Here is a 13,790-nt window from a genome sequence, read left to right on the forward strand (position 1 = left end):
GTGTGTGTGTGTGAGAGTGAGAGAGAGAGAGAGAGAGAGAGAGAGAGGGAGATCTATGAGTACATGCTTGCAGAAGCACTTGTGTGTAGGAATCAGTCCTCTACTTCCACCACGTGCATACTGGAGATGAGACTCAGGGCATCAGGACTGGGAGCCGGCCCCGTTACCCACTGATCCATAGCCTCAGCCGTTAAAATTTCCACTAACTCAAAAGTTGCCCTCGTTACTTACCTCATGTGCTCTTTGCTGCTCCAAAAGATGCTGGTAATTGCCGGAGATCTCCACCGCCAACTTGTGCTCCGTCTGAACCAGGAATTCCATCCACGTCTCGCACTTTTCCAAGAACGTCTGGTGCTGGAGCAAGAATGACTGCAGCTTGCTGACAGATGATGGACAAGGAAGAAGGGTTATGTGGTCACCTTTGCATCTTCCAATTATAGAATTCGATTACATGTTCTCTGTCTCAGTTCTGGTCAGACCACTACAAAGATTTCATGTGGACTGGTAATGCTTTAAAATCCAAAGTCATCAACATTTACAATGTTACCTTTGAATGCTTCAAACGGTACCTACCCTTTGAATCTAATCTCATTCGAAACAATTTTTGTGATTGAGACATGGGTTGCATTTTGAAACATGGGAAATTACAACTGGAGTTTTCTACTTTCAGTTCACATTTTGTTGGTTATTGTTGGAAAGTTCTGGAATTTGCTTATTGATGTATATATAGACATACACACACACACACACATATATACATATACATATATATGCATATACACACATATATATGCACAAATTCATAGTCTCCTGATATTTTTGGCTGTATGGTTTGCATGGGTACACTTCAAAATTCTTGCATTAAAAATTAAAGGTCAGTATGCCTATGTTTCATAGGTGGGAATTTCAAAAGCTTATTGGGCCCTGAGGTACTCCCTCATGTGAAACCCTCCATCATGTGAAGCCCTCCTTCATGTGATTTGGCTTTCTTTCATGTGAAAGGCTGTTTCTCCCCTCTAGAGGCCTTGAGGATCAAGAAGCCATCTCTCACCAGACAACCAAACCTCCTGGTACCTTAACCTTGAACCTCTCAGAGTCTGTGGGTGTAAGACAATATACTCTCCTCTTCTTCCTCTTCCTCTTCCTCCTCTTCCTCCTCCTCTTCTTCTGTTTGTTATTTTGTTTTTGAGGCAGTATCTCATGTAGGCCAGGCAGCTCTTGAACTAGCCACATAGCTGAGAAGGACTTTGAATATCTAGTCTCCCTGCCTCTGCCTTTCACGTGCTGAGACTACAAGTATTTGTCAGTACACTCGGTTTATGTGGATCTAGGTAGCTGAGGACTGATCCAGGGCTTGATCCTTCACAAGCATTCTACCAACTGAGCTCCATCCCCAGCTCTGAGGAAATACTCCCCCTCCCCAAGTCTGGGGCACTGTTGTCATAGCATCATGAGACACAGAAACCACTGGAGTGATTAAGATGTCTCCTCACCTGAATCTTTCTGTGGTCTGAGAAGAGGTCAGAGACCAGTGGCGGTTCAGGTTCTGCATTCTCTTGATCTCCTTGTCATTCAAGGGCAGCCGGTACCCCAACTCATTGAGACGATCCAAATCAGGAGCCATGCTGCTAAACTTTAGCATCTGTCCCTGTCAGTGACATTGAGAAGTAAGTTCTGCCCCATGTCAGGAAAGGCAGAGGTTTTGTTCTTTACTTTGAACCACGAGTGTCAGATATCAGGAAGATTATATGGCCTTTGATCTGTGAAGTCCCTCAAGGCCATGCCCATGCCCCAGAGAAACACTTGCCCAGATCCCCACAGCTTGCCCTGCAGAGGTTACTGCTGTACCCACTATTCTTTGAAGGACAGTAGAAGCTTACATGTAATAGCTCATTTACAGGATTGGTTTACTCTTCATGGAAGAGAGGAAGGATAAAAATTATGTTGATGACTGAAAGGTTCATTGCATACTCATTAAACTTAATTGATTTATGCTAATCAGCCCCTTTATTATGCAAGAACAACTGCAATATAGCTCTCGGCATGAATAAACATTGATATAATAGGGTTAGAAGAAATCACTCCTTTTATCCTTAAGACAAATCCACGATGATGAAGAAGGTGAGAGAGGGAAAGAAGTCAGCAAGTGGTTCTAGGTGGCAGACCCAGGCGCAGGAAGTTTCCCAGCTTCTCCTGGGCTTTAAAAATGCCCTTGAGTACATCGGTTTTATATTCTTGATCCCAACCCCACGTTGGGAAGCCCAAGCTGAATGGCAGGCAGGACTTCTAACAAAGTGAAGGTTATGCCCTGTGGAAATCTGTGTCTCCACCTAGTAAGCCAGCTACAGGAAACAATGTGCAAGTCTACTTCGATCACTTTGATCTCTCTCTCTCTCTCTCTCTCTCTCTCTCTCTCTCTCTCTCCCTCCCTCTTGCCCCCTCTCTTCCTCTCCCCTTCCTCCCTCCCTCCTCTCTTTGCCTCCCTCCCTTTCCCTCTTTGTGTATATGTGTGCATGTATGAGCATGTGTGTGTATATATGCATGTATATCTGTTTGTGTGTGTACATGTGTATCTGTGTGTGTACATGTGTATCTGTGTGTGTACATGTGTATGTATGTGTCTGTGTGCTTGTGTATCTGTGTGAACGTGTGTGTTTATGTGTGTGAGCATGTGTGTGTACATGTGTATATGTGTCTGTGTGCTTAGTGGCAAGCATTTGCCTAAAGCCATCTCCCCAGTTCCCACATGGAGGATACATGATGACAAATTTGCCAGCCTACTGCATTATTAAATTTTGGTTTATTAAATATTTAAAATTATTGATGATTCACTATTTTTTTCCTTCTAAAAGCTGCACTCATATTCTTAATTGACAAGTCATACTGTAAACAGTTGTGGGATCAATGTGATGTTTTCCTATGGAAACAATGTAGGCTGATTAAATCTGCATAATTAGGCAAAACTTTAAAGACAAAGACCAATGTAGTTGAGAGTAAGGAAGCGGGAAGTGGTCCATGAACTCCCTATAGGAGGCTGTGTAACTTGAGATGGGATTGGTTGATCTGGGAGAGAATCATGTTAGGGAAGTGGTAGGGCAGAAGCCTTTTAAGGTATGACAGGACTAGTGGAGGAAAGAAAGGTTGGGCTGGTCCCTAAGGACTGATCCTGCTGGGGCTCTGCTTAGCAGCCCATCACCAGCACAGTGGTCTTTCCTCTCAGGGGGATAGGATGAGCTGAGGGCATGTCAGCGGGGTCTCAGAAGGAAGTAGTTGGCAGTGAGGGTCCCTCAAGATTTTGAGAAGAGAGGCTGCGATGATTTGTATATGCTGGGCCCAGGAAGTAGCATTATTAGAAGGTGTGGCTCTGTTAGAGTAGGCGTGGCCTTGTTGGAGTAGGTATATCACTGTGGGTGTGGTCTTTAAGATTCTCATCCTAGTTTCTTGGAAGCCAGTATTCTGCTAGCAGCCTCCAGATGAAGATGGAGAACTCTCAGCTCTTCCTCCACCATGCCTGCCTGGATGCTGCCATGTTCCTGCCTTGGTGATAATGGACTGAACCTCTGAGCCTGTAAGTCAGCCCCGATTAAGTGTTATCCTTAAAAGAGTTGCCTTGGTCATGGTGTCTGTTCACAGCAGTAAAACCCTAAGACAGAAGTAAAATCTGGGAGCATGGTTTACACACACTTACCTTCAGTTCCTCCATCCTTTCCTGGATAGTGGAGAGGTCAGAGGAGTGAGTGGGATCCTGTGCTTGGAGGATGCCCTCGGCTTCCACGATCCAGGCCTCTAAGCCTTCTAAGCTCTTGGCAAATGTTTCATAGTCAACAACTCCAGCCTATGTTTTCACAAAAGAAACTGGCATTTTAAGTAAAATGAACTGACACTTTTATGAAATTTAGTTAAAGGGCAATTGCATCTATGGAGGGTCCCTTTCATGGGATGCTATTCTGAAAGCAACAAGGTGGGAATGGTACTTTTCTTTTTCATCTGTGTAGGTTTGCTTTGTTTCCCTAATAACCAGCTAAGGTCATTGTTTAAATGCATTATAAACTATTTTCAAAGTATTTTGGTTTTTGCTCAAGGCTATTAAATCCATTTGGATGCTACCATTGAAATCACTTAGTGTCGGCATACTGGGTACTAGGAAGGTGAGTATGATGGAGGGTTGGCCTGCTAAACCAAATCAATTTTAAAAGCAAGCTGTAGAGAACAGTGTAAAGCAACTGCCTTTCCTTTACTCTGCTGGAACCAATCTCTCTCTCTCTCTCTCTCTCTCTCTCTCTCTCTCTCTCTCTCTCTTTCTCCCCCTCCCTCCCCTTTCCCTCCCTCCCTCCCTCCCCTTTCCCTCCCTCCCTCCCTCCCTCCCCCTCTCTCTCTCTCTCTCTCAACATTTCAGTATTACAGGAAGTGTCATCTCAGCACCAAAGATTCTGCTTCCTGTGTTTTTCCCCCAGACAGAAAACTGACCAGCCCAGGACAAGGTCACTGGCTACCTACCTGCAATACTGCTTGCTGCTTGCAAAGCGCCTGCTCCAGGGCCTCCAGGCGCTGGCTGAGGCACAGTTGCTCACACTGAATGGCTGCGGCTGCAGAAGCGTCCACCTGTTGCCCGAGCTGCTCTCCTAGCTCACGGAGGATGAAAAGCGAGTCCTTGACTGTCTCTAGTCCCTTCAGAAGGTCCTGGGGAGACAAGAATACACTCATTGGGAAATGTGTTACACGTCTTCCTCAGCACCTTCAGCAGTTGGCCAAGGACCACAGGCATACGTAGGAAGATTTCTGTGTGATCCTTACACTAAGTACCATCACCTTCAAAAATGTAATCAGACACTGGTCACAATTATTTAAAAATATGAGTTATATATGTGTTAACAATTTAACTATACATGTTATATTACACTTACAGAGGGGGGAGGGAGAGAGAGAGAGAAGGGGGAGAGAGAAAGGAGAAAGAAAATGGGAGAGAGAGAAAGAAAGAGAGAAACTCTTCTGATTAAGCTGGGGTACAATATAGTGTTTGAATACTTTATTTGCCTAGAGTATACAAACCCCTATCCCTAGTTCCAGGACAAAACAGAATGCTTATAATACAAGCCACATAAGCTTATTATATTCTTTTCAAAGAAATGAAAATAATGTAGATAAATGGGGGAGAAAAAAAAAGAACCAAACTAAGGAAGAAGAAAAAGGGAGAGAGAGAAAGGAAAGAGGGACAGAGAGGAAGAAAGAAAAGAGAAAAGAGAAAGGAGGAAGGAAAGAAGAAAAGAGGGAGGGGGCATGAAGGGATGGAGGGAGAGAAAGAAGTAAAGAAGATAAGAGAGGAGAGAAGAGGAGAGGAGAAGAGGGGAGGGGAGTGGAGGGGAGGGGAGAGGAGAGACCACGATACACTAGATGTGGCAGTAATAGAAATCTTAGGTCATATTTTTCTCACTTTTTGTATATGTAAATGTATGGAACTGAAGATATGGTGCTGCAGTATGCCTTGCCTACTTAATTTTACAGAGGTCATTGGCATTAGTCTATCTGTGGTCACCTTACTGTAGCTATGACAGGGCTTGGGTCTCAGTGGGATTGTAGAGGTCAGAGATGGTCTGGGAGAGCAGCGCTAAGGACCTTCTCTACCTCTATCTCCGTGGCATCTCCAGCCTGTGTTTTATGAAATCCAATTGTACATCCATGACCGTGAGCCAATGGGGATTCCCTGTTTCTGGGTCCTATGCTGTAGTAGCAGTGCACAACTCCTGCTGACAGCTGGGGTTCCACTTGGACAGGATAGCGAGTGGATCCTGCCATGCCTGAACAGTGAGCTTCCGGTGAGAGAAGAGCAAAGGGCACCTTTAACCTTGACACAGACAGCAAAGTATGCCTTGGTTCTAAGGCACAGAAAATGACTGTTCTTGTACAGATAGACAATGCCAACCAAATCGAAGGTTATCTTTATTGTGAACAACAATGCTGTCACTTTAAACCCTTATGTAGACTGAAGGTCCAAGCTTGAGTCTATGTGGGTTGTTTTGAATCTTGACTACTTTAATAAGCCGATGTGGGAATGCTTTTAAGCATATCTTTATAACACAGATCATTAAAATAAAGACAAATAAGGACAAATAATAAGAGGCCCAGAATGGGTGGAATAAAAGAAGGCCTTTCTCGAAAGCCCTAAGTAGGTTATTGGCAGCTACGGTGGAAAGGGGAATCATTTAAAAAGCTTTTAAAAAGTATAGCAGCAAGCTGAAACAGCTTGTTCTCTGCTGTTAAATACCTGAATGAGGCTATTGTCTACTGCACTGCAGCAGATAACAAATCTACATGGATGATTGTTTAAGAAAGTGGATAACTTTAACAGGCGATTTTTCTTTAAAGTGCATGATTTCCCCATGTGGTTACAACTTACAGTGACTATTTCAGTACAGACAGATAGCCTACTTTTTCCTCATGGATTATATATACCCCATTAGGGAAAAGTGGGAAAGGCAACTCAGTTTTGAAAATAAAACAATGGGCAAGAGACTCACAAATCGTAAACATGTGCGAGAAGGCTCTGGAAGACTAAGCTGTTCAGTTAATGGGGTGACGAGCTGGGGATAAACTGCCTCACAGATTTAGATAGCCCCAAAGCTCACATGCATCTATACTAGTCCTGCAAAACCCGTGAATCTGAAGGCCATTGGGTTGAGCAAATCACAAAGAAGTTCCTGGACATACGTTACAATCCTGAATCCACTTAGTGACTTCATCGTCCGCGATGTCCTTGTTAGTGGCTGCCTTCAACAGCTCACTGGTCTGTTCCTCTTGTCCCTGGACTGCAGAGGCACACTGCTTCGAGTAGTCCTTGTATCTCTGCCAGAGCTGGAGGAGGGCCTTGCTGGAGTGCAGCTGCTCAGCAATCTCTTCCAGTAAGTTATCCCATCTGCAAGCAACAGCAAGCACTTAGGGCAGAATAGCATCTCTCACCAAATGCTAACACTTACTATTTTATTTGTCTTGATCCTGGTTCATGCGAACACGGGCAAAACAAAGCAATGACTCGTGCTATTTAACATAATAAAGACTAATATGTCACACAAGTATTCCAAGGGGATGAAAACTATCCTTGGGGCTATACAAGTCCCGATCCTTCCTAAATGTCCTCTTTCTGGTTATTTTTCATTAAATTCAGTTTGAAAACAAACAAACAGGACATAGTAGAGTAGACTCTCTAGATCTAACAGCTGAGAATGCCATAAGTCTTCATTGTACTGCATTTATGATAAGACATAAAATTAACTGGTCCCATACTTCATATTGACTTCTTGCAGAGTACTGGAGAGAGTTTCTGCCACAGGTGGGTGACACTCCTTCAACAGTTGGTTGGTGATAGAGCCGAATTTCTGTAAGCCTCCTTCCTGCTTTTCTAGGTCATCATGAAGATTCTGCTCAAAGAGAGAGTCCCAAAGGTGAAAAACAGGAAGTAACAAGCAAGTTTAAAATGGACATGCATGCCTCACTCCATCGCTGTTAAAAAGATAAATTTCTTATAATTCTGTTCTTGTGGCATGAGAGAAGAGTCCTAGCCACTGAGCCCTCTTATGCACATAGATTCTTCTTTAAAAGCCCATGAAGGATGTCTTTGCCTAAGAGGAAGCTGCAGCAGTGGTCCAGGTACTGTCTGCCACGCTGTGGCTCTTTTTGCCAAACCCAGGGTGTTGTGTCAGTAACATGAAGAATGATTCTCCCAATAAACTAATGAAGAAGACAGCCAATCACAGCTTTTCTGAGGACCACCTCTAAATTCTTCCTCATGCAAAAAATTTTCTAGGTCTACATTTTTTTAACTCATGGAAAATAACTGTACATATCCATAGGGCAATTGAATAGTTGTTTAAAAACTTTTATATCTGCTTATATTGTGGGATGGCTAAGTTAATCTAACTAACACATCATCACCTCACAGACTTCATAACTTTTGTCTAACCCAGTGCTTCTCACCTTTCCTAACAATGAGACCCTTTAATACAGTTCCTCATGTTGTGATGACCCCCAACCATAAAATTATTTTCATTGCAATTTCCTAACTGTAAGTCTTGGTACTACCATTATGAATCTTAATGTGTGTTCTCCGATGGTCTTAGACAACCCCTTGTCAAAGGAGTGTTTGACCCTCTCAGGGGTCATGACCCACAGTTTGAGAACTACTTATCTACAACTGTCAAACTCAAGAAACAGAGCACAATAGATGGGTAAGGAAAGGAGAGATGTGGACCCATGGAGTCTAGTTTCAGCGAGGTGGGAGACTTCGCCTTCATTATCATTATGCGCAGAAAGGTGGCTATGGTTTCTAATACTGCATTGTATACTTTTAAAGTTGCTTAAGGCAAGGAGGATTTATTAGACAACCTGGTGACGTCTTCTACCTAGCACAAAGGGACCAGAGGAGAGATGACCCCAAGGACCAGCTACAGCTTCACGTACCCATAATCCCAGCACGAGAGTAGCTGAGACAGGAGACTCACGAGTTCTAAGTTTACACTGAGCTACACGGAGAGACCCTGTCTCGTGTCTCTGCCCCATGTTTTACTGGAAATATTGTTTAAATGCTAGCTTCAGTTCTCAGCAGAGGAGAAGTGGGCTGTAAAAACACAGTACTGCTTGCAAATCTAAATATTCAAGCAAAACTTAAACCTCCCCTATCTTGAGATGAATTTCAGGTTCTAAATACAGAATAGGTAATTTTAGAAGTTCTTCAAATTAAAAAAAAAATAATGTGGTTTTGAATTTACTATGTGCAAGGTGAGTTTTAATGGCTCTCGGTAACTGCAACAAGTACTTAAGTTTTAAAGAAATATTTACACATTGCGATCTTCCTCTTTCCTAAATCCACCCTCTAAAGGCACTCTTATGAAAATCCACCTAGGCGCTCAGCAATATATCAATGCAGATGGGCACGCTGAAGATGTAGGCTATATGTGAGAAGGTCCATGCTGGGCTCCTGCTGGGATCCCCATCCCTTGAGGGTCTGCCCTGCCCCGTCCATTCTCTGTGTATTTTTGCAAAGAAGAATGAACAGTGACTGCTCTGTGTGGCACCATGTCCAGGTGAGCAAGGGGGTGAAGACAGAAACCACAAACTGGAGAGCAGGGGCCTGAGAAGTGACCCCGAGGTGGGTTTGCTCCCCAGTGTTCACTACCCATAAGTGGTTCTATTAAGTTAAAATCAAGCAAGAAAACTAATACTTTTAATACTTAAATGCCAAGAATGTAAGACAACATTTCAGGACCATATTTCTACTTGCTAACTTATCTTGTTGTTTCCTCTCATGGGAAGTAATGTTAAGATGCAATACTTTTGTTACCTGAAGATTGTCGACCTGAACTTGTACAGCTTCGGAGGAACCTGTGAGCAGACGGACTCGGGACAGAGAATATCTGGCCTCCATGAGGTGACTGTTGATCTCATCAAAGGCTGCTTTGTGATTGCTCCACTGGCCAAGGACTGATGTCAGCTGTATCTTTAATTGTCCAACCTTTTGGAAAGAAGAACATGCATCATAATTACATACAACATAGTGTGATGGAACAGAAAAATACTAATCTCTGAAATTCTCCATTGGAGTTCTAGGCACTAAAACAACAGGAGGTACAGGCTGTTGCGCACTGCCTAATGTGGGTGCTGGGAACTGAACCTGGGTCCTCTGAAAAACAAATGAGAGTTCTTAACTGCTGAGCTACTTCTTCAGCCCCAAAGGACTCACTTTAAATTTTTAATAGTGTATATTCTTGTACCAAACAATGAATGGGTTTCATAGTGACATCTGTGTACAAGTCCATAATGTACCTTGATCACACGGACTCACCATCACCCTCCCTGTACACTCCTTCTTCTAGCCCCTCATCTCTCCCCAGATAGTCTCCCTTCTAATCCCATCACATGTATGCATGCTTATGAAATGGAGATTTCATACACAAAACCCAAACAAATGAAAAGCATAATCTTTGTCTGAGTCTGCCTTGGTTTTTCTTAACATGATCACCTCTCATTTCTCGTTTATCCATTTCCTTCCGAATGACACAATTTCATTTATATTTAGGAACAGATAAAACTCCGTAAGTGCATGTTACACTTTTTATACACTCATCTGTTGACAGACACCTAAGTTAAATCTAAAACTTAGGTAGCATGGATGTGCAGCAATGAACAGGGACATGCAAGTGTCTATGTAGCATGTTGGCTTAGATCCCAAAGACAACACTCCTGCGCATGCTCCTTCTCTGTATTTATTGGCACCAGAGAAAATTGTACTTAGGTCTCCAACACTTAAAAGCATATGGCTTTGGAATTCTGCATAGTCCTTTTAATATGAAGTAAGTACAGGGGTTGGGGGTGTGATTAAGGAAAGAGCTCCCAGGAATTAATTTGCATTTGCTTTCTCTGATTTTTTTTCCAACATAAAGGGGAAAATGTTGAAATCAATTGGAATACTATCTGATGGGCTGCAGGACAAAGAAAGTGTTGCCTCAGATGTGAAGTCCAGGCCACAGGTGCGGGTGGGTGCAGGGCTGTCATAAAGAGCCATAAAATAGACCCGAAGATGAGGACGGGTGATTGGCAGGCAGTTTTGCATGTTCCGATTCTTCTCTGGACTGTTGATTGTTTTTCACAAGGCAATATTCCAGTGACAGAAGTGCCTAATTGATGACGGTATGGTAAGTTGTTCCCAGGCCTTTCTGGTGATTTATAGAAATGCATAAACTAAAATAGATTTAAAGCCATGTCAAAGATGATAGGGGGCTAAAGTGGAAAGCTGCTCTGGAGAAGAGCCCATGGGTGGAAGTTGTCTGACATTTCTGTGCAAGCACTGTTCTGTCCCTTGACAGTATCCACTCCCCACAGCCCTTACTCATCTTCCCACATCTTTCCTTTTCCTTTCTCTCTGTGTGTGTTTGTATGCAGGTGCAAGTATGTGTACGTGTGTGTGCACATGTGTGGATCCATGTGTGTGGGTGTGCATCCCTGTGCATCGTGGTGTGTGTGGCACATGTGCGGATCCATGTGTGTGGGTGTGCATCCCTGTGCATCGTGGTGTGTGTGTGCATGCGTGTGTGTGTGTGTGTGTGTGTGTGTGTGTGTGTGTGGTAACGTGCACATGAGCCCGCGTGTGCGTGGATGTCTGTTTGCCCCCAAGCTCCAGTTTGAGAGGTATGGATAACTATTGTGTTACATAGAGAGGCATAGCACCTACTGTTCCTATTGGAAGATTCAACATCCTCTTGAGTCCATTATCAAATGTCTTCATAGAGATTACACTTTATCGACAGACTGAAGCATACAAGGGAAAGCTACAGTACACTAGGAGGAAGGAGCAGACAGTCCAAAGTATCTGAGCGCAGGGCATGCCTATTGGGCTCAACCATGAGACCAGTGTGGCTAAGCAAAAAGACCTGGCAGGACATAAGTAGCAGGAGACAGACAGTGGGAAGCCTGGTCAGCACCAGCCCTCGTTTCACTCTTTCTGAGAGCAGAAGCAATGGCAGGATTTCCGACATGGCAACGCTATGATCTGACTTCATTCTCACTGGCTCTTCTGAGATGGGGACTGCTAAAGAGATCATGGAAATCATCCAAGCAAGAAACGAAAGGGATGTAAATCGGGGTGCTTGCTGCAGAGGCGGGTTGAATTCTGTCTGTTCTGAGAGTGTATCTACCAACATTTTCTGATGAGTTTGGTGTGAGTCTTAGAAAAAGAAAGAAGGGAGGAGTGGTTTTGAAGGCTGCCTGCATGAGCAGCTGGCGAGGCAGAGTTACTGGTAGCTGAGTAGGTTTGTGGGGGGAAACTGCCTCACTCGAGGCATAGGAGTTTGAGATGCCCATTGGTTACACAAGAAGGTATCTCTACCAATCTCAGGTTTCTCTTTCTGTCTGCTTTGAATTCTGGGAGAAGCTAAGGGTGCAGACAGTCTCACTGGAGAATAACTGTGCCTAGGTGGCTCCCTGTGACTAGGAGTTTGGGTGTAATTAAGAGAATGATGTTTACAATACTGTTTAGTACAGGAAACACTAGAAATTAAAAGACATTGATGAAACAGACTCAGCAGTACCAAGTGGTTATATAGAGATTTGATAACTATTTAATCAGTGGCTGTCAGCAAACATTAGCCCCAAGTTTCAGAGAGCCAGGAGTTGAATCTCAAGAGCAGGCTTACCATGTGGTCTAAAGTGGCCCAGGTCTGCCTGAGTTCCCGCAGTGTGCTCACGACACTGCCAGACACCTCCTCCCTCTTGTTCTGAATCAGTGCGAGGCCATTCTGCTCAATTTTCTCTACTTCCTTTTCTTTTGCTTTAATCAAATCTTCCAGTTCCTGAAAGATTAAAAAATATATATAGTTATTTTAAATTGTTCTATTATGGAACTCTGGGGTGCACTGAAATTGAGTCATTATAGTTGCATGTGCTAAAACCCCATACTAATCCAAAAAGATGACCATTCTGAAAAGAGGGTCTGTACAGTGATACTTCTTCCTATACTTAAATGTTAAAAAAAAAAAGTCTTTTATCCATAGTAAATTAGCATACCCTGAAAAATATAAAAACTGGTTATCCCGCAGATAAAGAAATGTCATTATATATTTTTTTCAAAAAGCTGTAAGGAAAGAAATACATATCCAAAATTGCAATGTGATTATATCCTTAAACCCAAACATGCCATTTTTCTAAAAATCACACGGCCTAGCCTGTGACAGACGGCACCTGAGAGTCAGACATGGTTTTGCTATTCTTTGGCTGTGTCACTCTGGGAAAGTAAGAACTTTCAGTAAGTCTCAATTTCTTCAAATGGGAATGATGGAAAAGAATATGTATTATCTTCTCTTTTTCTAATGCTCTGATTCTATGTGATTCTGAAAGGCTACAGGCTTCTTCGTCTTCCATCCTCATTTTCTTTGGAAGGTGGTTTTGTAACTACTAGAATAAAATGTTCACAAAAGAAAAGTAAAATGGCCAAAGGCTCAGAGCTCCTCCGGAAATCATACATTATAGGAGGTCCAGGGTGATATCCGCACTTAAGAGCACTGGCTGCTCTTCCAGAGGATGTAGGTTTAACTTTCAGCACCCACATCGTAGTTCACAACATCTGTAACTCCTTAACTGATGGCCACCTCATATCTGATACCTCCTCTAATCTCCAATAATTGCACCAGGCATGCACATGGCATACAGATATGCACACAAACCAAATGCTCAGACACATTGTTTTAAAGTTTATTTACCTAGCAAGCTCCAGGGATTCCTTGTCTCTGCCTTCCCACCACTGAGATTCCTGACACCAACACATCCGACTTTTATGTGGATCCTGGGACCCATCAGGTCCTTAATGCTTGTACAAACAAACTATTTATCAGCTCAATGATTCAAATATGGATAAAAAAAATGTAGTTGTGTAACTGTTGGTGAAGTGTTCATGTGTTATCTTTTGAAGTTATTATTATTTCCTTAATTTTTGTTTCTGCTGTGATTCAACATTTTTTTTTAAGATGTCAAGCATACCCTATTGGCCTTGAACACAATGCGTAGCCACAGATAATATTTCTCTCTTATCCTTCCTGGTTCTACTTCCTAAACTCTGGGATTACAGACTAGCACCACAAATTCCAACATATGAGGTACTGGGAATCAAATTTACGGCTTTGTGCATGGGAAGAAAGCACTTCTTTAACAACTCCGTTAAAGAGTCCTCAAACACTTCTCTCTCTCTCTCTCTCTCTCTCTCTCTCTCTCTCTCTCTCTCCCTCCCTCCCTCCCTCCCTCCCTCCTTCCCT

At 43.1% G+C, this 13,790-nt stretch overlaps 1 protein-coding gene across 2 annotated transcripts in view; it reads right to left on the bottom strand.

Moving 5' to 3' along the window:
* The window catches only part of Syne1 (spectrin repeat containing nuclear envelope protein 1), a 471,763-nt gene that overhangs the window by 75,053 nt on the left and 382,920 nt on the right, over positions 1 to 13,790 (bottom strand). For both annotated transcript variants that reach the window (XM_028764327.1, XM_028764328.1), the window contains 8 exons: positions 12,180 to 12,335; positions 9,332 to 9,502; positions 7,279 to 7,412; positions 6,706 to 6,910; positions 4,498 to 4,680; positions 3,689 to 3,835; positions 1,494 to 1,648; positions 232 to 379 (listed from right to left, as the gene is read on the bottom strand). In XM_028764327.1, the coding sequence (XP_028620160.1) occupies positions 232 to 379; positions 1,494 to 1,648; positions 3,689 to 3,835; positions 4,498 to 4,680; positions 6,706 to 6,910; positions 7,279 to 7,412; positions 9,332 to 9,502; positions 12,180 to 12,335 (1,299 nt within the window). The remainder of the gene's footprint in view (positions 1 to 231; positions 380 to 1,493; positions 1,649 to 3,688; positions 3,836 to 4,497; positions 4,681 to 6,705; positions 6,911 to 7,278; positions 7,413 to 9,331; positions 9,503 to 12,179; positions 12,336 to 13,790) is intronic.

Source organism: Grammomys surdaster, unplaced genomic scaffold (genome assembly GCF_004785775.1).
Source record: "Grammomys surdaster isolate TR1022 unplaced genomic scaffold, NIH_TR_1.0 143, whole genome shotgun sequence".
Lineage (NCBI taxonomy): Eukaryota > Metazoa > Chordata > Mammalia > Rodentia > Muridae > Grammomys > Grammomys surdaster.